The following is a 27,780-nucleotide window of genomic DNA, read 5'->3' on the forward strand; positions in this document are numbered from 1 at the left end:
TGGCAGTTTCAGTATCTGATCTGCTGCTGTCTGGATGAGAGGCCCTGTTCCTCACCCTGTCTCCATGGTAACTCTGTGGAGCATGCCAATGCAGATCTTGATAGACATCGGGCACGTCCCTGAGGTCTGCCTCCACCAAGCCCCGCTCCGGGCTGACAGACACTGTCAGCTCCTGCCGCTCCCCGCTCAGCAGCACCCAGCCGTTCATGTCCACTGTCTGTATGGAAAACAGGCAGGCTCTGGGTTAGTTTCTCTAGGTAGTTTGAATAGTTACTTATCTTTTGCATCGAATGACATTTATTAAAGCACTTGTTTCATAGGGAAATATTGCGAATCCTAAGAGGATTGATATAAAACAGAATCAATGGCATTAATTTCGTCAACAAATGCAGCTAAGAGTGGTGGACTCTTTACCTGGGTTCTGTGCTTGTCAGAGCTGCGACAGCGATCGGTTGCTCCGAAACAGAAGCAGCTGGTGCAGCCCTTGGGATTGGCAGGGTCCAGGTGGAAGGTCCCTACTCGACACTGGCCACACCTTGGACCTTCCACGTTTTCCTAATGGGGAGTGGATAAATTTTAGATAGATTCTGAATATATGTGGACCAGCTCAAGTTGGGTGTGTTAAAAAGGATTAGTCGTTCCCTTGTGTTAGTTTAATTATACTACCAGGCAGCTTTCTTCTAGTTTTCTAGGGAGATCGTCTTCAGAGAGAACATTGCAATTGTATTTTTTTTTTCTTCAAAACAGAAAAAGTCTGTTAAAATGAACTTATGGTACAATTCTTTAATGTTTTTCAAGCAGAAAAAAAGGGGAAACGCGATGCCGTACCAAGCAGCACTCACCTTACAGTGGCACTGCCCGGTGACAGAGTCACAGATATCATCCTCGGTGCCGGCCTCGCTGCAGTCGCACTGCCGGCAGTTGGGGTAACCATAGAAACCAGTGGCACAGCGATCACACTGCCGCCCGATAATTTTGTCCTTGCATCTAAACAAAAAACATAGGTTCGAGGATAATGATTCCCCCATCTACCAAGCAGACAAATGTTTCTGCTAGTGCCTTCAGGGTTAGTGAAAGGTGAAAAGAAAACCTATTAATTATCTTAAATCTTGAATAAAAAATATAAAAATGTCTGTAGTAGCTACAGTAACTAAGCAATTGTAAAGTTCTGTAAATAGGTAAAAATAAATTTGTGATGAGTAAAAGAAATGAACAGGAGTTATTTATGATACTCAAGTCTGTTGTTCAGTGTATTTCTAGGTATCTAATTAAATCCTTTCATGCATGAAATACTGAAAAAAGCAGTTTTGGATGTGTAATAAATTTTTTTTCCATTGCTTTATATGCGCAAAAAATGGCTATCATGCATTTGCATCTTCCATATGTCCCAATATAAAGACCAGAAGACAGTATTTTTATTCGTCCGCATATGAGGTTACCATGCATGAAACAGTGGACTTGAGATCTGTTCTGTACTGATGGTCTGATTGAACTGCATTCAAAAAATATCTGGTGCCAACGAGACAGAACCGACAAAAGAAGTGACTGAAGCTTTACTGCAATTTAAAAGAAAGCATAAATTGTAGCAAGACCCCCTGACATGTTGCAAATACAGCCCCTGTACCATCCGATATGTGTGCATCTGTAGCAGATGTCACAGTTCTGCCATTTTACCTCTACCAGTGTTTCCTAGAACATCTTTACAACCGGATTGTGTTGAGACAAATTCTAGGGAGATCTGAAAAGGCAGAGGAAGAATCTGGCACCATACCATCAAAATCCCACCCGGCTTGGGTACACCGGGGAACTGAGAAGAACAGACTCCTCTCCTCCCTTACTGGGCCCTTTCTCTCGTGACCACTTCCTACTGACCCCAGATATCACCTCTTTGTGGGCAGGAATTTACTGTATGCAGTGTCCTTTCAACATTAGAAAAAGCATTCCAAGAATGAAAAAGGCCCACATTCCTGCCCTATCACAAACCCTCTTTAACCCCTGATGCTTGAGGGTCAGTAAACGCACAGCAGCTATTCGTGGGCCAAACCGTAAGCTGAGCAAAGAAGTACTCAGTGCTTGGAGTTTACACAAGCTTTCAAGACACATTACTGGATATTATATTACATCATACAATCTCCAATTATTAACCCCTACATTTAACCAACACGGTTTCCCCTTTGTCACTCTCGGCATCCACTTTGCTCTTACTTGCACTGCCCGTTCTCGATGTTGCAGCCCATGTCGGTGAGCGTCTCGATTCCTGAACGGGAGCAGTTACACTCCTCACAGCCCACCAGAGGGTGGCAGCCGAAAGTCTGGGGCTCGCAGATGGTGCACTCGGGCTTCACGGTGCGTGGGGGGCAGATGCACTGTCCCGTCACCTCGTTACACAGCCGGGTCCCGCACTGGCATGCTGGGGAGAGGGAGGCAATGGAAAAATCTGGTCAACACATCAATAAAACACCATAAAAAGTGTCTGGTGTATCAAACACCCTTAATTTGAGAAAGCCTTGTGATGTAAACAGTGCTGATGGTCTTTTCTTCTCATTGGAAGCACTCACGTCTGCAGTTGGGGAAGCCCCAGTAGCCAGTGGCACAGCGTGAGCAGTCTCTTCCGATGACGTTGGGCCGGCAGTTACACTTTCCCCCGAAGGTATCGCAGGCTGTGCTCACAGCGCCTGCCTCGTGGCACCCACAGGGCAGGGCGCCATTGTTGTAGAACACTGAGAGCGAGATGGCAGATTCCCGGCAGAATGGAGTCGAAATTGTAGGGCTGGAGGGAGGGAGAGAGAATCATGCCTTACACTTCCGCCTTTTGTTTCAATAAAACTCAGTGCTGTACAAAAAAGGAAGTGCTCACTTGATATAGAAGCTATTGGCTCCACAGTGGCTGATGAAGTCATAGGACTTGTCCAGAGGTTCCTCCACAAGATAGTTTGAACTGTAGCTTGCCTCAGGGACAACCAGAATGTAATCCTAAAGAGAAATACATAGTTTTAAAAAGTATCACAGAGGATCAGATTGAGCCGGTACCAATGGTATTTGGAGAAAGGGGGGCATGTCATTCTAGAATAGCGGCCAAAAGCCTCCAGTGGAACTTCTTTCTCTTGGGACAGAAGACAAATGCCTTTTACAGTATATACACAAAACAATTGAAACGGCAAAAGTCCCATACACAAGGAAAGAAAGATCAACACAGGCATGTATTTTAATGTTGTGTACATACCAGCCAGACCGTTTTGCCTCTGGGAACTTTGATAGTAATGAAGACTTCATTGTCCGTCACATCCAGGATGATCTGATTTTCCGAGATCATAAGACTGCGGCAGCCAAAGCCGTGTGGGCAGAAAGTGGCATTGGCTTCCCCTGGAAGAAACAAAGTTCCGTACATGCCTTTTGTTAAAGCTTTTTTAAAATACTTGTTAAGGAGGACAGCAGTAAAGCTGATAAAGGTTTCTCTTACCTTGCCAGATGCGGCCCGCGTTTAGGTAGACTTGCACAGGGAAGGTGGGATGGTTGGGCTGGTAAAAGTGCAGAATAAAGGTGTAGCGTCCCAGCGTCTGAACACGGGTCGAATACACAACAGCATTCTGCAGAGGAAGGCAACATTCAAGCACAGATCAGAGAGCAGGAATGGGATGCTACATGAACAAGCACATTCTGCGAAGTTGGGTGATTTATTTATGTTTTTTTGGACATCCCTAAGAAATATACACCCTTCAAGTTATTTTTACCTGGGAGCCGTCAAGCCGTGTCAGCTCTGGGTTGTCTACAGCAGTCCGTGGGTGGTTTTCGACCTGCTGTGGCCCCTCCAGCCTGTCTGCAGAGAAGACTTGTGATTCCATTGAGAGGAGATGAGCTTCAGGAACCAGGGATGCCAGGCCATCCTTCAGGACCGTCGACTGGGAGGGCGTCTGGAATCGGGAAGGGATACAGGCACCACTAGAAGAAAAGAAGAAGAATCCTGGACAACAGTTTCTTTGGAATTAAATCCTCATTTCTCAAGTGTGGAACATTAAGGCACTGAGAAACTCTGCAGGTTCACTGAGCCAGATTATAACTGCTTATATTTTCAGCTTACCTGTCAGGTGAAAAGGTCCCATGTGTACTGATACAGTGCATCTTGGGTGCTACGTATTCCATAGTGAACTCTTCATGAGGGATTAGGTACACCTTGTACTGAAATCAAACACAGACACTTCAGTATCATACATTCTGCATTTAAAAAATCCTCAGAAATTCAAAGCCTTTTACAAAGTAGAATTTTTACAAAAAAAATCTTACCAAGAAGAAATTAGCTTGGTCTGCAATAAACTGCACATCTCCTTCTGTTGTTAGTCCAAAGACAGCCACACGATTCTTGCTATCAACAGCCACTCCACGGCACAAGAAACTAGATCAGAAACATAAAGCACTTTACTTAGTGTCCTCAGCACTGTAGAAAGCACAAATACCAATATAGTTGGTGTTAAGTATTAACTGCAGGAGTGAAATCAATCGAGTTTCTAAAAACAGACATGGTTACCTGTATTTGCAGCTGTAGAGAACGATGCTTTCTTGTTGAGTCTGCCTTCCTGGCGTGTTCACAGAGATGCTGAGAGTTTGAGACGATTCGTCTTCGTTCACATACTCCACCACCAAGACATAGCCACCAGGTCGGGGGACAGTTATCCTCAACTGCACGTTGATCTAGCAGCCATGGATCAGGGACATGGATTCAGCAGGACATCACAAATTAAAACACACACTAACTGTAAGCCAGCTCTAACACCTGGAATTTCCTCACTCGCTGAATGCACGGCACATTCACAGTCAACCGTTCCGGATACATATGTTTAGCGTACTCTTCAGTGTATACATTTGCTATGTATGCCACATTTATAAAATTGTGGGTTTTGTCAAGTCAAGACCCAGGGAAAAAACCACCTCTTGTTTCAGCTTTTGTGTTCTTCAAAAATCAACTCACGTCATTCCCGCTGCAGATAGCCATGGGAGGGTGTCTCGGGGTAAGGGTCTCGCTCTGGCAGCGTCTAGGCAGGTGGTTGTTAAGCCTGCAGGTCCCGTCAACACCAGGGGCTGAGAGGAAACCATCCAGAGAGAGGTACTTGTACAGCAGGCAGCTGCAAAGAGGACAGACCAAACAGAACTCGCTCATTAAGAGAACCAGAGGCAGGTCTGGTCAGAGCAGAACTTGATCATTTACAATGACTTACTTTTTCTTGGCTTCTTCGGGCCTGGGTTTGTATTCGCAGGCCTCTGTGACTTTCATTTGAAGGACAGGGGCTTCATAGTATGCACTAGGCAACAAGACCAGGAAATCCTGCATAGCAAGAACACACAAAACAAAAACATGCATGTTACACTGTATGTCCTGAAGATAACAAATTTAAAAAAACTGAAATGCAACCTCCTGGGTCTCTAACTAACACACAGAAGGCTGCAGGTTTCTGAAATCCTTTATTAATTTCTGCAGTTGTGTTGTTTCAAGGTAGAGGCCCCTTTATCCAGGGCTGACATGTATCCTCACCAACAGAATGCCTTGGGCCTCGATGACGATGGACCAGGTGCCAGGGTTCAGGACGAAGGGCTCCACGAAGCTGTTCTGGGGCACCGTGACGAAGGAGGGCTCCGAGCTTGGGGCAAAGATGATCTGCTTGGACTGGTCCGAGCCTGGGGGAGGTGGGACAGGTTTGTATCAAACACATGCTTCCGCCAGTGCAATAAATGCAATAAATACAAAAATGTTATTTGTTTGTTTATGGTTTACAAGACTTGATGTTGACAGTTATGGCACAGACTGTAATTATCATTATATTGATGATTGCGATCAAACTGTACACAAAAAATCTGAAGACACTGATAAAATTTTGCATGTGTTGTACAACAGATAGCCACAGTATTTAACTAGGGGGTTCTGCTCTCTGCACCGGTTACCAATGAGAACAAAAGAGCATTACAAATATGCCCACAGAATATGAGACTTGCATCAAAGACCGTGGCCTGGATTAAATGTACTATTACAAACATCTCTATGGCAGTGCCATAACCTTTAGATTTTATTCAGTGTTTGTTAGCTGCTTTTGTGATGTCATTTTATCCACAATATAAAACAAGTACAAAAAAAAGAAGTTACATATGTGACCAAATGTCTTTTTGAAATCCAAAGCATAAGTAGGGTACCCATTAAGGGTTCCATCGTCTGTTTCAAGAAGTTAAACTGTTACGCAGTGCAGGAAGCAATTCAATTATTCATTTCAGCAGTAGGGAAACAGTTAAATTAATTAATCACTGGAGAAACAATTAGTGTTTGGCTCAAGAAAGACATCGCTGAACAAACGTAGCTCCTAAGGTCAATGCACGAGTTTCATTTTTTCAAAAACCATTTCCCTCCAGTTAAAGTTCACCGAACTGGCCAATGGTGAAAGGCCTGTTCCTTACCTTGCCTTTTTGCCTGATATGCTGTAATTTTACCGTACGAGACAGTAGCTCCTGAATTTACATATCTCAGGATGAAGTTGAACAGATAGAGTTCTGCTTCCTTCACGTGCACTGCAACTCTCACTTTACTCTGTAAAGAAATAAAGGCGTTGGGGTGCGTTAGCAGGCCTGTTTAAAGGCCTGGGATGGGATTTCGAGCTAATCCACTCCAGGGAAGCCCCAAGAAGAACTCTTCCACTTGAGACAGGCCGCTTCAAAACCTGGGAAAAGGAAATAACTACCAGACAGCTGTGAACTAATAGAAAAGGGGTTAAAATAAAATAAGATGGTAAATTAGCACTTACAGTTGCTACAGAGAACATGCTTTCCTTCTTCCAGGACTGACACTCTGCCTTTCACGTCTGTGGTACCCCGGTTGACGTAGCGAAAAACTACGTGAAACAGGTCAGGAGAGCTCACATTGAAAGCCACCACTACCCTTGGCTGGAACAAGAAAGAAAGCAAAAAAAAAAAAAAAAAAAGCAAAAGCCATGCCTTAATACCACCACCACTAACACAGCAAGCCAGAAAACCCAGCGCAAGCTCTAAACAAACCTAACGTCCTAAATGCCAGAGCTAATAAGTTTACGTCAAACTCTGCACAGAATGCACTTCTTTCTTTGAGAGAAAAAAAGAAAGACGGCGCATATCAAATCAAAAAAGGTGCATAGGGGCTGGAAGAAAAGTGTTCAACAGTTACAAGAAAGTCAGTTTGGTTTCTTAAAAACTTACCCTTATGACTTTTGAAGGGTAAGTTCTATATATTTTTAAGGGACCTTAGGATGCTTTTAGAAATCAACTGCTGCCAGCCTTTCTTGTAGAAAAAACATATATTGCACTGAATTATTATTCCTTACCATTGTTGCATGGCATTTCTTTACTGCATTCAGTTTTTTTTTTTTCAATGTCATCCTTCCTAAACATAATACAAACTGTAACAGATGGAAGTACTTGTATATCTAAATAAATATCGGTATGTTCTTTGTCACGCTTACTTGTTTTTTTTTTTATTCCTATGTAACTTACTGCCATGTATTGGGGATGCTGGTTTACCTGGATGGATGACATCTGGGCATAACCCCTCCAGCTGAAAGCCTCGAACTCTAGCGGATTGTAGTTGAAGCGCACTGGCCTGCCATCCAGCATGGTCCCGTCTTCAATCTCAAACTTCAGGTGATGGAGATCAGGAAAGTAATGGTTCTTCTTTGGCCTGAGATACACACAGAGGAAACATCAGTTGTGTGGAGCAGCCCTGCTTTAACACTATATTGGTGCCAAGGCATAGACCACTGGACATCAATATTGAACTGTTACCAGGTGGTCACAATACTGAAAGGGTGAAGTGGATGTCACTCTTCTCATTATGATGTTATGCTTTTGTTCAGAAATAAAAAGGTATCTATTAGGATATACTCACTGGTTGCACTTGAGCCCTTCTACGTTCTTTCTACACTGGCACCTTCCAGTCCGATCATCACAAGTCAGACCTATAGACCCGCCGATATCACACTGGCACCCTTGGGGAACAGAAAGGAACAGAGCTGAATGCTCCCACTGTTTCGGTATAAATATCACAACTCCAACATTGACTTTGAATGCATTTTAGTATAGGTAAGCAAAGGACACCTTAAGCAGATGGGATTTTAGCTACTTCTATATATATATATATATAGTATATATATATATATATATATATATATATATATATATATATATATATATATATATATATATATATATAAAGCAACTCACCCTGACATCCAAAGAAGTTTGTCCTCTCCAGATTGTTGTAGCCATCCTTGCACACCGAGCAGGTTCGACTACACACATTAGGCTTGCAGAAGCACTGGCCATTACCCTACATGAAGAAGATGCAGGTTTTCAATTGGTTGAAAGACTGGAACTGGTTATACTGTACACAGTTCTTTCATATTTCAATGTGACCCTGATCCTATTGAGTTTTATCAACTGAAAACGAAAATAAAACGTGGTTGTACGAAAATCCTAACCTGTGAGCATTCAGCGACTGAGCTGATCGTGCCCTCTGTACTGCAGCGACAGCCTGGCAAAAAAAAAAAACAAGACAAGATGATTGCGGGGCCACATCTGGGAATATCAACAGAACTTGAAACCAATCATTAAAATGTGATTTCCCTGCGGGTCGACGAGGGAGAATCCAGACATGCAAATGAAACCAGGTCCTTTAAAAGATGTACTGGCAACAGAATATGAACACGCTGAACCACACAAAAAACCACTCAACATTAACAGAAAACATCCCGCCAGTAAGAAGTCACTGTTTATCATCAACTGGATGCAACACAAATCCATCTGGACTAATAGAGTTCATTCATCCCTTCTTGATTCTGTCCTACCATGTGACAGCAAAACACCCACCAAACTGCTCACACTATATTGCGTGTGCACAGCCCAAAGCTCAAAGACACTAGACAATCCCCTATAGCTGCAATATTTCAGGAAACAGTTCATAGGCTGTAATAGGTGTCACACAGTAAAGAAGGTGTCATCATAAGTAAAAGGGCAAGTGTTGCAGGAATGGAGAGATTTAAAACAACAGCTACATGATGGGCACTGCTTCTCTTACTAGTGCATCCGTATGGGTTATCTGGAGTGAGGTTCCAGTACAGAGGTTTGCAAGTGTCACAGGCAGGTCCTTGGACGTATGAGCGGCAAACACAGGAACCCTGCACAGCAGAGAACATCCTTTAGTTGCATATTCTTTGTGGTGCAAATAAAAAAAAAATGAGGTGAAAAAATGAACAGGGCATGTCTCCATCTAAAAATACCATGCAAGAAGAGATTGAGTTTCTGTACTTACAGCTGAAGGTAAAAGCCCATTCTGAATTGACCCATCAGGATTGCAAGAACCAACTGAAATGCAGAGGAAAAACAGCATGATTGTCAATTGAGCTTGACTGAAAATAAATTAAAAAACAAAACAAAACAAAAAAAAAAAAACACACATATCAGCAAGGAAAGACTGCAAGGTGTTACCTTGACAGAGAGGGAAGCCGTAGGCTCCCTGTGTGCAGGAATCACAGCGCTGACCTCCCACGTTCGCAAGGCAGTTGCACTGGCCAGTCTCCTGGTTACAGGAACTGTGGCGAGAGCCCTCGATAGAGCACTGGCATGCTGAGGAATGGCAGGAAGACCAGAACAATGAACAACAATTATTTCCATTGGGATGGGGCTATGCTATTCCAAAACTTAGTGCCACTTTTTGACCCACATTTCTAAGGTGCTAATCAATAAAACAATAAAAACTGAGTCCCCCTAGGAGGTAAAATGCATGCTTACCTGTGCAGCTGGGGTATCCGTAGTAACCAGGTGCACACTGATTACAGGTTGGGCCAGAGAAGTTGGGCCGGCATTGGCAGTGGCCGGCTGGACTGCAGTCATTATCTACTGAGCCACGAGGATCACAGGAGCAAACTGCAGACATGCAAGTACACAAAGTGACTTTAAACCACTGCTTCTGTGAAGGCCACATGTTTTTAAAACACTAAAAATCATAATGTAACAACAGCTAGTGAATTCTGCACATGTCTTTACAGCAGCAGCTGACTCTGTACCTTGACAATTGGGGTAGGAGTGAAAGCCAGATCTGCACAGCTCACAGCGAGGTCCGGTAAACTCCGGCTTGCAGAGACAGCGGCCTGAAGGGTCACAGCCCTCTGGTACCGACCCCACTGTGCTGCACCCACACACTGGAGGAGAGAGGAGGCGGGTTAACAAAGAACATCACAGGGAGAAAAACTGTACATCTGAACCCATTTCACATTGGAGGAATACAGTCATTCAAAAGATACCAAGAACAAAGTAATACACTGCTAGAAAAGCAAACCTTCACAAGGAAATCTGGGCAATATTATTGTATGCAACAATAAGCCTGGTAAACCAGGGAATTATATGTATGAATAGGCTTTTTTATAGTAAGTATTTCATCCTATTGCAAGCCACTAGTTTAGGGTGAGGTTAATTTCTATAATGATTTATGGCTTCTAATGGTCAACACACAGAGTACGCGAAGGAGATAAGCCACACAAAATTCCCCATGTGGTGCTGTAATGACAATCCTCTTGCAAGTCCGAACTTGAACACTCTTTTGAAAAGAAGCCTCTACTTTGGGAAAACTGGGGTCAACCCTTTCAGTACTGAATACAGTATACAATCCCTGAGTGCTCTCCAGTCACAGTATTTTACTGTGGCCCTGGGCACTAGTGTTTAAGTACTATTCCAAGCCCTCCACACTTACGCTGGCAGAGGGGGTAGTTGAAGTACCCTGGTGCACACTGATCACACAGATACCCCTGGAACCCACTGCGGCAGAAGCACTGGCCAGTCTCCGCGTTGCAGCCTCCGTCAAACATGCCCGGCCCAGAGCACTGGCAGGCTGGGGAAAAACAGGACAGAGAAAGGGATGACTCTGACATCCGCCAAAGAAAAGATTTCTTCCGTTAGAAATCCAACCAGCGCTTACATTGACAGTTCAGTCCAAAATGCCTCGGGGCGCACTGATCGCAGTGAACTCCCTCGAAGTTGGGTTTGCAGATGCATATCCTGTTCCTGGGGTCTGGCCTGCACAAGTTCCCCTCTGTACCAGCAGCATTACACTCACAGTCTATAGAGGAATGTGGAGAAGACAGGAAATCAGTGGTGGGGAAAAAGCTATCACTGTGTACCTTCAACAATATGTGCCATTAATACCACAAATAGGAAATGTATCTACTGTGTCCCAATGCTTCTGAACATTCCACTGCAAAGTACCAAATTTGCAACAAGTACATAATACATAATTGTGGGCCAATAAACAGATAATAGGAAATTAAAGAGCTTACTGATTATGGATCCAGCAGGAGGAAGCAGTTCTCCATTGTCTGTATGTGGGTAGGTAGGAACAGCTGAACAAAACAAGACAAGACAATCCATCAGTCAGTCACAGGGTCCGAACATGTTTGGTGTTAGTGTGAGTGTGAACAGCAGGACTCACGGTAACAGACAGGGAAGCCGGTGTAACCCTCTGCGCAGGAGGCACAGTTCTCCCCCGTGAAATTGGGCTTGCAGTAACAGCGCCCAGTCAGGTCCTCACAGGTCCCGTCGGTGAACTCAGAATCACAGGCACAAGCTAGACGAGAAAAGGCAGAACAGACAGAAAAGAAAGATGAATAGGGCCTAATTTCTGTATACACCATACGAAGGACACATTAAAAGAACACTATCTTTTAAGAAAAAACGAATGTAAGACACGCAGGGCCATTTCAAACCATTTACTCCAGTCTTTAACTTGTGTTTTTTGAAACAGGTAAAACATCTGTTCATTCTACAAAACACTAATATAATCCAAATTCTCTTTAGCACCCTCAAGGTGTTTTATTTTTCATTTTGTAACATCAACATGATTTTTAGTTAAAGAATGGAGGAAACGGTTGGAAAATAAGGCCCACAAAACCTAATATAACTGTTTCTTTATAACAGTCATGTATGACATGATAAGAAATTATATGATATGAAATGATATGGATATAGATATAGAGATCATGACATCACCAACCTGCACATGCGAATGGCGAGTCTACTGGGTGGTCAGGTGACCTGTAGTAACCAGGAATGCAGCGTTCACAGTTAATCCCAGTGGTGTGGTGCTGAGAGAGAGCGAGAAACATCAAACAAAGACCACTACATAACTTTAACAACCTCATTACTGACCATTTCATGCTATTGCACCCTATTTTTGTATTTTTAAACTCGTGGTAGTCTCTAAGCAAACTCCTAACAAGCCCAGCAACTGCTTAGGCTTCTATTGCTTAAATGGGATATACACACATCCTCCCAATGCCAAACTACAAATTGAATAGAGATAGCATTATATTGCTCTCTCGGACCGTGGAAATGGTTGCATCTTGCTTTGTGCTGTGGTTACATTCACATACACAGCTGGAGAAGAGAAGGAAACGCAAGTACCTGACACTCCATGCAGAATCCTCCTCCCTGGTATCTGCCATGGATATCGACACTGGCCTTCCTCCGATCCACTTCTGGGTCATAGTAACAGTCAAATGAATGGTTGTTGCAATTGCAAGCTGTAGAGCAAAAAAAAAAACAAACATGATTAATGTATAGTTCTAATAATTGGAATAACTGGAAAACCTGACAGGTACTGAAGAACAAGCTGCATTCCAAAGAGATCTAGCAATCTGCTAAGCATGCTGCAGGGTAAACCAAGCCTGGAGCTGGTGGTAGATTTTACCATGTCGTGTGAAAACACTTTCTGCATAAAGTTTAATTTGAAAATGGGAAACTGATTCACTGCTAACCTAGTGTGCTTGTTTTTATTAGTATTGTTATTATTACAGTTTTATATTTATGTTTTCTAATTAAGTACACCAATAATCTATACATGAGGCTGTGTTTACTTGACTACACTGTACTCCATTAATGCAGTTAAGATTTTAAAAAGTGCAAAAACATGGATATTCCAATAAAAAAAAGTGGAGATGCAATTTAACATTCAAGAGAAATTCTCCTTTCTGACAGAAAACTGTTACACCACAAAGCAAAGCAATGACAGAATCTACTTCGAGACCCCTAGGTTAGCAGAAGAGGTTAACGAAAGCACAGCCATGTGGAGCCATACACTTTCAGTAATGACTCACAAAAATACTCTGAGAATATCCAGACACAGCATTCAGAAGTCTAAGCCTACAGGAGACCGTGAGGTTTAGAGGACAGAGCACTTGTGGGCAGGAGCCCAAAGGGAGGCAGCAATGCTGGAGACAGAACAGGAGGAAAGAGCAAGAGCAGTGAGGAAGAGGAGGAGGAGACCCTAGGGGAAAGAAACACACAGCTCTGTGACACAGTGAAGGCCGTTTACACAAGATGAGAAAGGACACGCAGTGAAACCCATTTAGAAAAACAAAATAAAGACCACCTAGGACACAAACAGTTTTGGTCTCTTCAAATCCATGTGTCATGTAAAATGTGATGGCTTTGGAGATCTAGGTGAAAGATGTTTTGGTGGCCTCAGTTGAGATGTCAATCAACAGCACAATAGCCTACAATTGGATACCTTTTTGGTGTCTTAACACAGCTTGGACAAACTAGCTGTTGTTGAGAGACGCACTATTAAACATGCTTAGAACGGAGAGACTGGCCACCTAGGTTTCCGGCAGGGCTCCTTCCCCGCCCAGATTGGTTGTGGGAGCCATCGAAAGTCATTTAGATAGGGAGCTATATAAATGAGTTCTGCTAGGTCAGCCAGGGACTTTACTGAGAGATTCCTAGCTGACAGACGTCTGATTCCCGTCTCATAATCAATGCTAAGTGGCCCTTTTATTGGAGCTTGTTAAATAAGAGTGGATGGAGATGGAGACTGAACCTCTCACAGGATGATCTGCCAGGGCAGAGTAATGGTGGCAGCAAAGAACAGTGTCGAAAAAAACCAAAACAAATACAAATTCATCATTGCAAATTCCAGCGCCTGACAGAGATGTTAACCTACTTTTAACTTAAACCTACTGTAACATTTTACTCTCCCGCAGAAGAAAAACACCTGTAGAACTATACAGTTCTTTTTTATTAGGGAGGTTTTTACTCAAGAGGTAGCCATATGTGTCTTTCCTTAAAGACTATGTAACTGTCACACTCCTTTACACCTACATTGTGTGTTTCAACAATGAAACAGGCAGCCATTCAAGTCAATGATTAAGCATACACTGATACATTAGCTAAAATGAATGGCAGAACTGAATAGTTTTTACAGTATTTCACCACCTCCACTAAGTACACAGTGTTAAATGTGTGCATGTCAACCTGCACATCTGCCTTTCCGCACAGCGTCTCTCCCCCTCCCTTGTAGCCTGGAGGACTTGTGTTGTTTTTGGCTTTGCCGTTACACTTATTAAACACGTCTGTTTCATTGTTTAACTGCTGGGAATCAATTCAGAATATTGGCCCATTTTATACAATTGGCGTACTTTACATTGGAGCTGCGCAACAGGATATCCAGGAAATAAAATAAACTTCAGCAGATTAGAACGGATAAGAGCAGCCCGAGTTTTGAGAGGGGTTTAACCCTGCAACCACATATTTACGATCCTGCACACAAGCTGTAAGAAACCTCAACAAGTCTTGACGTGTTAAACACACAAAGGTTTGCAGACTGAGAAGACTACACTGTTTCAATAGCTGGAGGTGGGGGGGGGGGTTTAAGCATAAAAAAAAAAAGACACTGGTTACTTATTTACACATTTGAAATGCGTTTGAAATTAGAAAACCCAGCAAAATAAATCTTCCAATGTGATACTGTTGTGGCTCCATAAAGCTGTACTCACGTTCACACTCATTGGCATTGTCTGTAGTAGCTGGTTTCCATGGCATCTGGTTGTATCCAGGACAACACTGGTCACATGACCCTCCGCAGGTGTTGTGTTGACAATCACACTGCAGCCTGGAAAATGACAGAGAAAAAAGTAATCTGAGCCTTGTCAATTAATTAACTAAGGCAGCTAGAAATTTCATTTCAGACCATTAAGCACTGTTTACCTCTACCTAAACAAACACTGGTACATTAGTATTAATTAGACTTTTAGCTTTTATCCAAAGTGACTTACAGAGCCTAGGAGGTGAACTATGAATCACAACTGTGGCTGCAGAGTCACTTACTATAGGTGGAGACCTATAGACTATAGGACCTTGTTTGTTTTATGTCTCATCTCATTTACGTCTCATCTGTCACACACAATGAGTCAGTGGCTGAGCTGGGATTGAACCAGGAACCTTCTGGTAGCAAGCCCATTTCTTTAACTACTGGACCACCAACCCTCCTACATGCACTTGTCCTCTGCCCACAAGTACATGTTCTAACACAAAAGCAAAAGCAAAGTGTAATATTGTAAAATGTAAATGTATATGTAAATAAGACAACTAATTTCCTATTGACTCCAGGCAGTCTTTCATGAACACAAAGTTATAAAGAAGTATTTTCCAAAGGCAAAGTATTACAGTAATTCAATTAGACAGCACAACACATCTGTAGCAGCTGCAATTACCAGGCATATGACCTTTAGCCCTCTGCGATCGTGAATTATGAACGAAAAACCCCAAACAGAAACAAAATTCTTTCCAAAAAACAGTTCTGCTTTCTGGTTGCCACTTAGTACAGCACAAGGCAAGATATTCTTCACAGCTGGCGTTACAAGAACACACAAACGCATTATGTTCACCTTTCCTGCATTTATGCTTTTCATGTTTTTTTATGCAGGCTTGCAAGTTTCCATCACTTCCTTTAACCATATCTAGCAACCCCCTCCCAAGTTAAAATAGGTATTTAATAGATAATGGAAATATTATAGTATGACATTACAGAACAAGCTAACACTGTAGCAACAACATTTACAAATGCTTACATACTACATTATCACATCTCCCCAAATATACTGTAGGGTCTTTGGACATACAGAGCAATGACGACCATGCCATCTAACAGTTACATCAGCCATCATGAACCAAGCACACCCTGGTAATGCCATGGCAGCTTTGGACCCACGGGAACCATCAGGCACGCCAGCCTCTTAGCAACGACTAGGTGCCCCAACAAAATAAACGGATTGATCCTTCAGTGATTTCACAGCTATCACAACATGTGCTTGGATCTAACCAAACACACCTGCTTTTAATTTGTTGTCTTTTCCAATCCAAGCTGGAACAGTCTGATGGCCAACATCTGGGCCCTTGGGGTTAGAAAAGGGCAGAAACAAAAAAAGCAGCATCAAGGTTCGGTCCCAGTTATAAAGTTCTGGGTTACACTAGTACCGTAATGTAATGTTATAAAACTCCGCAAAAAATGCAGAAGCACTTTAAATTAACATTGTCACATAAACATACTGCAGTAATAACTGAACCCCCTCCAACTGTCTCACAAACGCATCATGGCTTTAGCACACAGCTAAATTCAACAGACATGCAAGAACCTTAACAGCTTTAAATCAGCTTTTTTCAGCTGTAATCCTGGCTTGCATCAACTGCTTAACACAGGATTGAGTGCTGGGCTGTCACCTCGATCTGAGGGGCTCGGACACATTACACAAATTCCAGTGCTGATAAGGCCTAATGCCCCTCCCCTGACCCTCAGCTTATCCCTCACTCTCAATGCAACTCTCTCCCAAAGAGAAGCATTCCAATGTGCAATGTGTTAACACACCCAACAACCTCCAGTTCAAATAGCTGGGAAGGGGAAATAATGTGTAGAGTTTACAAATGTCTCATTATAATTTCAGAGCCCATTCTCACTTGATGTCTTTGACAGTGCAGCTTGGTTAATTTGAAATGAAGAAAAGGAAAAAGTTTGCGTAGCTGCAATTAAAAGCTAGCGGACTAGCAATGAATGAGAGCCGCTAATGGCACGCAATGCATTCTCAGTAGATCATATCCAAAACGTGTCCTGTTCAATGATATCTACTGCATCTAGCACATGGGAGATAAACTGGAATATGACATTTCAATTATAGCTTGAGTAGAAGTTAAAGCCTAAAGACAGTGCCATCTCATACAGCCCTTACACACTTTTGTGAAAAACACACTGTACAGCCAATGCCACAGGGCAGATTCTAATGATCAGCAAAACATTCTGCCTCAAATGTCAGTTTCAGATAGTTTTCCACAGATGTACTTATTAATAAAACACCCAAGGCTAAATTAGGTTTTGGAAACTGTCCATAGTTTGTTTAACATAAAGGCAAGAACTACAGAGGTTCAGATTGCTTTTTTAAAGCAGTGGGACTGGGGAAGGGGATGTTTTGAGAACGTACCTGGTCTTGGCAGGAGGATACCAGAATTCTGACTGTAACAAGGTCAGAAGAATGGCCCCCGTCAAGAGCAGTGTCATAATAAAGCCACAGGAAAAAAAGCTGTTTGGTTCAAACTGAGGGAGGATCTCAGCGCCTGGGTTATCTTGGAGGTCTACCACCCAAGTAATTAACAGGTCCGCTCAACTGCTTATTTTACTGATCTAATGGGATAAGAACCCAAGGCTCCTGGCAAGTTCAATTGGTTGATTAAAAATATTAACAGGATGTCAGTCTTACAACCTCCTTCCAGAAGAGGTTTTGCAGAACTTTCCCACCAGGTATACGTTGAACAGATTATAGATGTGGAGAGGGTGGGGAGAGGGCAAACTGCTCTAGTCAAATCAAGGATTTACAACCCATTATCTTGTTAGCTTCCTGTGTCATGGTTTAAATTCACTCCAATGGCCATGCTGAAATTGATCAGTGTGACCTATAGCACAGCTCACGAGGAAGCAGCAGGCATTTTTTTTCTTATCTATAACTTTGCCTTTTAAGGATTTGCATATCTTTAATGTAAAAATGACAAAACAAAAGTTGAAGAATCACATCTTTCCATGTTGGAAGTGGAAAAAAAGGCTGGGATGCATTGATCACGGAGTACGCTTCTTGTGTAGCTCGATCCAAATAGACAACTCAGCTATAACAACAATGACATAGACTTGCTGATGGGTTAAAAAAAAACAAACACAAAAAAAACAAAAACAACAACATCTGGGTCTGCGGATTATTTAGTATTCTTATCAATATCAGTTTTATCTTTTTTCAAAAAATTATTTTGCATTAAAATCAAGGGTTTACAGCGAGCAAAGAACATCACACACAACTGTACTTCATTCATGCAGCTGTGTTTTAATCAAACCTCATCCGTTCCAATGAATCATAACTCCCCAAAGTCGGGTTAATCTTTTTAAACAGATCGGCCCTGTGACAGACACATTATCTAATGCAGTTCACACAGCTAGTCTAATGGCCAACACAAAACATCTGGGATAATCATAGAAAAATAACCAGGTGGTTATGGAGGTCCAGGTGACTGTTGTGCCAAACGGTAATTAGTGAAGTAACAACAAAAAGATTATTTTATTATGACCTGCAGCCATATTACCTTACATTGTGATCTCTGACAGACATTACTCCAAGCCAAGTAACACTGGACCAGATTAATATCTAGACTGCAATGGCAGCAAACACCAAGTTCTTTAAGAAGTGATTTTAGTGACTTGTGCATTGTTTAACATTCCTTTCAACTACTGAAAAACTAATGACATGACAAGTAGTATAATTATCCACACAATACATTGCTCTTACAAATGGGCATATACTGTAATAGTTATTTTATTGCTGACATCATGATTTGTTACAAATGTTCAGCTAATTCCCAAACTGCTGCACCAATTAACTGTGAATGCTAAAAATATATTTTTATCATTCCAAATAGACAGTGCGTTTGTTTTGTCTGACACATTTTCTGCTCTTGAGATAACAGCTTTTTAAAGAAAGACTGCAGAGCTATTTGTAAGCTTATAGACAGCTTTGCTTGTTTGCTGGATGTAGCCTGGATGCTTTATCTGCTACATGAAATGCAGACAAAGTACTTCAAAAGGAAATCTGGTCAATGCAGATTCTACAGCGTGGGAAAATAGTTGCAGAGTTAAGATAATTCCAAATCAAACATTACAAATGATATGGTTTCACAACCCCAGTAAGCCCATAACATTAACACAGTCTTGTAGACATTGATTCTCTTTAATTCCTAGGACATTTAGATGAGTTCAACTTGACAACTTCTGTACATGGACCAGATTAACACATTGCAGACCACTAAGGTTTCTCTTTGCATTAGCTGTGCTTAATTTACAGCCGGTTTCATAGACCATGATTAGTACTCATCTTGGATTACTTCACCTAAAACAGTAGGCTAGTGCCAATCTAGGCCTGTGAAAACAACAATTTAATGAAGTTCAACACATGACAGCGAGCCCACCTGTAAGGATTAGTAGGGTCCTTGGCATCACAAGCCTCTGCATGGCCATTGCAAACACAGCGCCCCCCTATGCTGATATCCTTGATGCTGTAGTAATACTAAAAGGAGGAAAGAAAATAAAAAAAATGTTTAGTTTTTTTTTTTTATTGTGCGTCTACAAAACGGTTTTGAACAGCTATTCTTTTTTTAACTCGGTTTTGATGCATTACACATTAAAGGCTTCATCGCAGATCCTTTCGACGGCAATACCCACCCTCCTGGTGACGGTTGGGTCGCGCAGAGCTTTGCCCATGAGGTGCCCCAGCAGGGTGTTGGTCCTGAGAAAGCGCAGTCTGATGTTGGTGGCTTTGGTGAAATTCCGCAGGACAGGTGAATAGGAGAAGTTCATTGCCCCGGGCCGACCATTAACCAGGGAAACAACAATCTACAAAAACAACTCCAGGTCAAAATGGTAGAGAAGGTTTGCTCATCGCCTCTACGGAGTATTATAAATCACATCCCCACTGGAACACATTAGCAGCAACTACACTATACTTTGCTCTCACAAACAGAATATAGAAACGGATTAAGTACATTAAATCAGGGTTTTGTCTGTTTTCTATTTAGATTTAATGACTTATAATATGTTTGTGAGCATTCAGCGGTTACCTCTAATCAAGTTGAGAGAGTACTTTCTCTTGCACTCTTTATATGCCAAACCTGACTCGCTTCGCTCAAGGGCTTGACACAGCAAAGAGGGTGCGAGAAATACACTTTCAACTAGATTAGGAGGTAGCCATCTATATTCAATTCTTAAAAGGGTATTCAATTGGAGATTTAAATTTACAGGTGTGCATCTGTAAGATAACAGGTTAGAATCCAGAGGGCTTATCACGACGTGTGTGCGCGTGTGTGTGTGTGTGTGTGTGTGTGTGTCAAGTTTTTAAAACTGAATTCACGTCTCCGTTACTGCTTGATTTTATTATTCAAACACTAACAGAAATTAAACAGAATCGTATAAGATTAAGATGCTAAAATCAAGCTTTGCCTTGTGCCTAACATTGCTTACTTAAAGTACTGTATGCAAAATTAAAATACAACAAATATAAAAAACAGTCCTGCAGCAAATCATGCTAAACTATTACATAGTGTGTTCATACATAAGCTACTGAAATTGACTGCATAAGACTCCAGTGTTTTTACTAGATACGAGAACTACATTGATAACATTACATAGGAACAGGCTGTGAATAAAAAAAGTTCACACTAATCAATGATTAAAACAAAAACAGCAAATCATGTTTTGTTGTGACACATTCTGCAGCACAGGGGTCTCCAGCCCTGGTCCTGGGGAGCTTCTGGTTTTTGTTTCAACTGAACTGTTACTGAATCAACTATCTGTTTAATCAGTCAAGATTAGCAGGTGTTCCAGATCTTTAGCCACTGATGATGTAGACATCTATAAAACCTGCAGGATTGGCTCTCCAGGACCAGGGTTGGAGACCCCTGCTATAGCATGTACAAACAATTCCTATTTCTCTGCTACTACAGTAGCTGACTCCTAAAAAATAATCAAGAGAATATAGTATGTTGCCTATCAGGCCAGGGGATTGCTAGGTTAAGTTCAGTGAAGTTCCAGTCAAAGAGCTTTTTGGAAATGTACCTCTCCGTTCTCCAGTGGGACAATCCTTGAATATTCACTGGTGCAGATGACATCATTGTCCTTGGTAATGCGCTCAATCGTCCTCTGGCCAAACCTTTCAATGCAGTCCCTCTTCGAAGCTGAAATTGCAGTGGATTCAGTTTACAGAACTGTAGTGTTTGGGAACCAAGACACAACCATCTCTAAAAGGATAAGCTATAAAACTTCAGTGGGGCAAACACTTGCTCTAGTCACGACCATTCCATCCCTATCTTCATGGAGTTTTCCCATACAATAAATAACCCATCCATGTTCATTACTATCACGATCGGGATTAAATGGGCAGCTAAGGAGTACAAATAGGGGAAACAGCAGGGATTTTACAGTCTTCATTAACCAAGGAACTCCTTTCCTCAGCAGGCTAATAATCCAAAATCATCTTAAACATTAACAAATGTTACAAAAAACAGCAATGGCTCTCAAACTGTTATGAAGTTAGTATCTCCACCTACCAACTCCATGCTAGAGTTTGTGGATAATATTACCAAACAGGGTATGCTTCATTGTCACACCTTGTTCCGGATGTATCTGAGATTTGAGTGAAAACAAAAACAGCAGGTCATGTCTCTTTCATAGTGGGGAGCCCTTTACTCTGCAAAGCAGAATCAATTCATAGAATCCTCACTTTCCACCCCTATAGTCCGACAGACATTCACACACACAGTCAGTGGGTGACAGCAGATTAGCAGCCAACACCAGATCATGTTGCTGGCTCTTTAACGTGCTCAATACACAGGGATCAAGGGACGAACTGTGAAGTTTGCTCAACCGACATCAGAAACACACAACACCCTCCGAAACACCACCTTTTCAAACACGGCAGCTATTTTATGTATAGAAATGAAAAGCAGGTAAATCACACCGATAGGCACCCAGAACAGAACAACACCCAGAACATTCCTGTAGATCAACTGCTGCACGGTTCACAGTACCTAACACATCCTGGTCCTGAAGGGCTGGTGTCCCTCCTGGTTTTTGTTCCAACTGTATCCTAAATTACTTAATTAAGCTTCTATTAACCACTGAACCGGTCCAATTAAGTCATTTAGGGCACAGTTGGAACAAAAACCAGGAGGGACACCGGCCCTCCGGGACCAGGATTGGAGACCCCTGTTCTAAGGCATTGATTGACCTCTGGTTTAAGGGTCCCCAACTGAGGAACCAAACCCAAGTTCCTCCATCCAAGTGCTAACTGGATTCAACTCTCAGGACCAGATCAGGACCAAATGTGTTTACCCCCTAAATTTTATTCAACTTTGATGAGTTTTTTCAAAGGGGACCAATCAAGACAGATTCCAGTTACTGTCCAGGCACTGCTACCACTAGCAACATGAGCTGTAAATAATAAATGTTGGCGCTCCATTTAGTCTATTCCCTCCGTTCACAATAATCCATCAAATTAACTGAGCAGCACATGGAGTTCAGCTTGCTTTTCCTTAGAACAAACATGCACTCCAGCAGCGCTAAAAAACTAATATTATATTAGTCCTCTGTTCATTATCAGCATTTTCTCCGATTCTATGATCCGGGGGCTTTATTCCCACCTGCCGTGTCAAAAATCTCTCCGAAAGCGGTTTGAACAACAAAAGGCACAGTGTGCTTGCGGAAAATACAGCCAACGGGAGCCAATGCAGAATCAGCAGGGCTCTGCTCTCTTTTTCTCTCTCTCTCGACAGAGAACACCAGAGGAATGTAGCTGCTTACTCTCAGGAAATGTACAGGGACAACATTCCATACAAGCCCTTGTCAAACACAACAGTCCCCTCAAGCGCCTACAGGGCTGCGGTTCAAATAACAAGGATACTGGAAGTCCGAAGGACCTCATCGGAGACGGATGCCAGCATAGTGCTGATGGGTTACATCAGGGGTTCTCAGTCCTGGTCCTGGTCCACAGCCCTGCTGGGTTCCTTTTACCAACCAAGTGCTCAATTACATAATTGAACCCTTAATTGAACTAATAATTAGCCTAATCTGAGCTTTATTATTTTAAAACAGATGGGAGATTTTAATTTAGGTATAAAATTGTATAAGGAACTTAAATTCTCCAACTTTTTATAAGCTACACTGTTTAATAAATTCAAATCAAGCTAATTATTAGTTCAATTAAGGGTTAAATTAAGTAACTGAGCAGCAGGGCAGTGGTCCCCCAGGACCAGGATTGAGAACCACTGGGTTACATGATACTCTTACATTAAATAAAAGAAATAAATAAATACTTATGTGCTACTCTGCAACATTTGTGCCCTGGACATAGTTTCTAACAGATATCACTTGGTGAGCAGAACATTTTTTTATTTTTTGGCTTTCTAAGCTGTAATGGTAGAATCCAATTTATATATATATATATATATTTTTTTTTTTTGCAGTATAATTGCAGGGATATGCAACTCAGAGCAAGTAAATGGCAAGCTTTTGTCTCAAGGCACATCTACAGGATTTTTCTTTTATAATAATATAATGTGGTGGACCCCGTATCCCACTCTAATATGTCTGTGCTATTTGACAAAAGTGCTTACAATCTCAGAAGGAGCCACAGATAATCATGACTCATACTCACAGGCAAAGTACTGCCAGGGCTGGTAGGTGTCTCCAAAGTTGATGGACCTTTCAAGTACCCAGAGATCTGGTCTCGGTGAATTGGCAAACTTGATGAGCACGTAAGCAACATGGAAGAGCTGTAGGGAAAAACAAGCAGAAAGGTTAGCAGAGGCCCTTACAGTAGTGGCTGGTGTTAGATCTTTTTGGGATAGACCACTCACTGATAAAATAATTAAATCTCTTCCTTGTTGTCGATCAGGTTCCACCTTTAAGACTTTGTCTCAACCCAAAAGGTGACCAAGAAGTGCTGCGGGAAAAACCCACCAGGAAACCACTTCTATCGACGATTCACAATGGACTACAAAGGGAGAATTATCAAGAAGAGAAATGGTACTGTTAAAGAGATGAAGTCTACAGTATGCCTCTATAGATCACAAAACCCAAGCATCAGATGTGACTGGTGCCCACACCAAAAACACATAGCATCTGAGGGTTTAGAGGCTGGTCTGTGCCCACTAACTGTACTGTAGCTGCTCCAGATATCCAGGGAGGCAAATTCCTTATTAGCGGCCTAGAAAAACACTGCCCTAGTCAGTCAGCTGTTCTCCCTTACGGTTCGGTACACAAAGCCGCGTTCATCTGCTTCTTGGCATCTTGGCAGAGCCACTGGGAGACAGCCATTAAACTAATGCATTCCTTCTGCATTTAAACAAAAATCTTTTTTTTTTGGGGGGGGGGGTATCAGTTACTTTTAGTTTTATACAATAGAGCAAGTCTGTCCAGTTTTGTAGTAATGGAAGTATTTCTTCTTATTGTATGTTTTATGACAACCTTGATTTAAATAAACACATTTTATAACAAAAGATGAAGTTTCTTTTAAACAGCGACAACAGGCTAATATCACTACTTACAATATATTATGAATGCAAGTACCTGAAGAATCCCTGTTTTGTAATCCTGAGATCTCAAACAGAAGGACCACTCTAGGACAGCTAATTGAGTAGTTTTAGCATTTTCTATGGAGATACACACACACACCTCAGCAGTGTATTACATTAGCTTACTCGTCTATCATGTTATAAAGGAAGCCTGTATAAACCTTTACACCACCATAATGCTTTGAAGGTTTGCCGAATCTTCCAGCTTGCTTGTCATGTGGAGATCATTAAAAAGCACATTGAGTTCTAATTACTGCAAGCTCCTGCCCAGCCCCCCGCCCGCTTGCTGGCTGCTCATATCCTGAGCCCCATCAATGCCCAACCCTTAATGGCGACCCTGCAAAGCTGGTCAATAAAAGTCAACCCCCCAGCAATCTCATGCATACTCATGACAAATACCTACCAGCAACTGTCACAGAATAAACTACACCTTCCTATTAATATTGTTCATGCTCTTGCTTGACTGAAGCAGCGGAACTTGTACAATACCTTGCACCTCGGTGTGTGCATTTCATCTAGCATAGGAAGTGAAAGGTATAGTTCAACCCAATAGACAGCCCCGTACACACTCATTGAAGACTACAGTATGAAGTGATTGGCTACTCAAAGGCTAGAAAATGGGCACAGCGAATTTTGAGTACTCGGCAGGTGGTACAGTATTTTTCTCTAAACTAACAAAGTCCCTCATAAGTCTACTTGGTATCGAAAAGGGAGATACTGTGCATACATAAAACAATGAAAAGATTCATCATGAAAAACTGGTAAAACTGTTTAGTAAAGAATGTTAAGTTCTTGATGTTGAGTGAAAATCTATATCAGGCTAATAGTGGCAATTGTGTATCATAATGCACGTACCAGTCAGATTTTACTACTATATCAGTGTTAAGGTCATTACATTGTCATGGGATAACACTCCTACAGTAAGATCACAAATCAACACTGCGGTTTACAGGAGGAAGTGTACATTGTATTCCGTAATCCGTTGGTAAAAAAGCGAACTTTTACTTCTGTAAAGGTTTACCATTCCTTTCCCGTTAATCCTTTAAAAGAACTCAAAAGGGGTTGCTGATAACATCATCAAGAATCACATTACTAACAAATCCTTAAACATAACCAACCTAAGCCGTGGTACTCTTCTTTAGCACTCTGCAGGAATGCGGATATTCTACATGTCTTCCCTAACGTGGGCTGCTTCATTGTTTTATTACACAGTATGTGCCTTGGTGGTAAGTGCCCAGTATTTTAATTTATAGGGGTTTGTGCTTGTGAAAGCTTCCAACGGCTGTACAGTGTCTCAGACAGAAAGGTCGCTGTAACAGTGTATTAAGTACAGTCACACCCTCTACCACTGTATGATGAAATCTCATGTGAATGTGTTTTCCATGCTAAAAATCCTACATTAAAAGGTCACTATCAATAGAATAGTCATTATGCTCTCTTTGCCTCCCCCAAAAGCTGCTTAATTCAAAAGGCATCTTGGTAACCTCAACACCATTCACTAGCTCTTAAAAAGATTTCCAAGGGGATCCTCACTAGAATTTTTTTCTGGTGATCACATTGGCAAACTGACCCAGGGCCCTGCCTGGGTGAATAATGAAGTGCTTATGAGAACTGAAGAGGCTGTTGGGTAGAGCTACCGCAGCTGTGCCCGTCAATACACCCGGTCACTCACTCCTCCGCCCCACTGTACTCGGGAATTCACCAGCAGTGCATCTTAATTGAATGCAGCTTGCTGTGAAGCGAACCTAGAGGGTCTCTGGTTCATCCCCAGGGGGAAGCATCAGGAAGCAAGCCCTAGGCTGGATTACATCAGACAGCTTACTTAATTAACCCAGGAGAGCAAAGCATGAGGTTGTGCATGGTACGTGCTGCCACTCTCCTGATTTCAACATCTTTAATGTTTTATGAATCAGATAAATGCAGCGAGTCCTACAGGATGTAAACATGAAGGGCAACTTGGATAATGCAGACCTTCCCATTCCAGCAGAGTTCCTTAAATTTATTTGCGTCTACTGATGTGACCAGTAACAAATGTTTCAATCGCAAAACTTTTCAATCAAAAGTCAAGTGCCATGCTAGACAATTGCTGGGTCTGTCTGCTTGTTACTTAGAAACATCTCTTAAGCAAATTGAAATGCCACAACAGGTAAATGGGACTAGGATGAGTAATGCTTCCCCACAAACAAATCCTCCACCATGCACAGTATTAATTTACCTGAACATAAATCCAGATATTACCCAAACATGTTGCTTTAGCTTGCACTGGCTCTTGCGCAATAACGAATGCCTGGAGGCAGTGTGGGGCTGGTTCAAGGTTGACGACACAAGGCAGTGACAGAAATGCTAAATCCTATTTACAATCATGCTTTCAACATGTGCCTGCAGGTTCCTTCTTTTTTGTTTCAGAACAGAGGCTCCACTAGAGCAGATGAAAAGACAAGTGCAGAACAAAGGCGTCCCGGTAATCCCAAACTAACCAGCAAGTGGTGTGTGAAACTAACTATGTGTATTATTAAAAGCATTGGTCTTTATAAATATATTAGCCCATACCTTTCAGTTCACAAGGAGCACCCAGCCTTATTGTCACATTTCAGACGATCTGCATCACACAGTGCACTGCGTTGTTATTTCTTTTAGCAGTCATGCTTGTTTTTCAATGGGACCAGTTTCCAATTTGCAGGACAAATTCAGGAGGCATGAAAAACGAATGTGTTATTTAAAAAAAAACAAAAAAACTAGAAATTGCAAAAATACGTACAGTAGAAGCTAAAAGTTACAGTATAAACTCCACAGTCATCCTGAGCACATTACTTGAAACCTTAAACAGGGTCTTACTGTAAATGATGTCAAAGAGCAGAGGTTGAGGTTTCAACAGTTTAACACAACTCTCCTGGTTTGTCTTTCCAATTATCACTCTTCATGTTAAAGATGCAGAACTTTATTAATATTGTAGGCATTTATTAAATCACTGAAAATAAGAGGTTAAGAGTTACACACATTTCAGTCTTCTCAACGTTCTCCATTCCCGATGGGTTTGGAACTTTGGGGTTCTCTTGTATAAAAAGATCTGGTCTGATAGCTTGAAGCTTCTTGGGCCAGAGAAATTCCTAGACATCCAGGTCCTGTGGTCCTGGGGAAATCGGTTGCTTTTCCCAAACCTCACTTTCGCGGTCTGTGACGTCTCAAAATCACCCTTCCCGAAACTCAGGAGTGGGCCTAGATTGCAGAATCCTATTTGACAACATCTCACAGGTGGCCTTGAAACAGCGCCTCTGTGCAAACACTGGGATGAGAAATGGT

General features: G+C 42.0%; 1 protein-coding gene across 2 annotated transcripts in view; it reads right to left on the reverse strand.

Moving 5' to 3' along the window:
* LOC121297834 (laminin subunit alpha-5-like) overlaps positions 1–27,780 on the reverse strand; it is a 60,964-nt gene that overhangs the window by 18,524 nt on the left and 14,660 nt on the right. The window contains exons 3-38 of one of the 2 annotated variants that reach the window (XM_041224355.1): positions 23,562–23,679; positions 20,966–21,084; positions 19,577–19,747; positions 19,324–19,421; positions 14,826–14,941; positions 12,457–12,575; positions 12,047–12,137; positions 11,486–11,620; positions 11,334–11,396; positions 10,976–11,116; positions 10,751–10,888; positions 10,068–10,202; positions 9,793–9,927; positions 9,490–9,627; positions 9,314–9,366; positions 9,080–9,179; positions 8,484–8,536; positions 8,227–8,332; positions 7,892–7,991; positions 7,528–7,684; positions 6,436–6,565; positions 5,525–5,667; positions 5,211–5,317; positions 4,964–5,117; positions 4,523–4,686; positions 4,282–4,390; positions 4,079–4,176; positions 3,732–3,939; positions 3,461–3,587; positions 3,224–3,363; positions 2,858–2,973; positions 2,559–2,770; positions 2,206–2,410; positions 843–987; positions 415–555; positions 56–217 (exon numbers count right to left, since the gene is read on the reverse strand). In XM_041224355.1, coding sequence (XP_041080289.1) covers positions 56–217; positions 415–555; positions 843–987; positions 2,206–2,410; positions 2,559–2,770; positions 2,858–2,973; positions 3,224–3,363; positions 3,461–3,587; positions 3,732–3,939; positions 4,079–4,176; positions 4,282–4,390; positions 4,523–4,686; positions 4,964–5,117; positions 5,211–5,317; positions 5,525–5,667; positions 6,436–6,565; positions 7,528–7,684; positions 7,892–7,991; positions 8,227–8,332; positions 8,484–8,536; positions 9,080–9,179; positions 9,314–9,366; positions 9,490–9,627; positions 9,793–9,927; positions 10,068–10,202; positions 10,751–10,888; positions 10,976–11,116; positions 11,334–11,396; positions 11,486–11,620; positions 12,047–12,137; positions 12,457–12,575; positions 14,826–14,941; positions 19,324–19,421; positions 19,577–19,747; positions 20,966–21,084; positions 23,562–23,679 — 4,647 coding nt within the window. Of the gene's footprint in view, positions 1–55; positions 218–414; positions 556–842; positions 988–2,205; positions 2,411–2,558; positions 2,771–2,857; positions 2,974–3,223; positions 3,364–3,460; positions 3,588–3,731; positions 3,940–4,078; positions 4,177–4,281; positions 4,391–4,522; positions 4,687–4,963; positions 5,118–5,210; positions 5,318–5,524; positions 5,668–6,435; positions 6,566–6,779; positions 6,919–7,527; positions 7,685–7,891; positions 7,992–8,226; positions 8,333–8,483; positions 8,537–9,079; positions 9,180–9,313; positions 9,367–9,489; positions 9,628–9,792; positions 9,928–10,067; positions 10,203–10,750; positions 10,889–10,975; positions 11,117–11,333; positions 11,397–11,485; positions 11,621–12,046; positions 12,138–12,456; positions 12,576–14,825; positions 14,942–19,323; positions 19,422–19,576; positions 19,748–20,965; positions 21,085–23,561; positions 23,680–27,780 lie in introns of both variants that reach the window. The other variant, XM_041224354.1, reaches the window with a different exon arrangement.

Source organism: Polyodon spathula, chromosome 23 (genome assembly GCF_017654505.1).
Source record: "Polyodon spathula isolate WHYD16114869_AA chromosome 23, ASM1765450v1, whole genome shotgun sequence".
Classification (NCBI taxonomy): Eukaryota; Metazoa; Chordata; class Actinopteri; order Acipenseriformes; family Polyodontidae; genus Polyodon; species Polyodon spathula.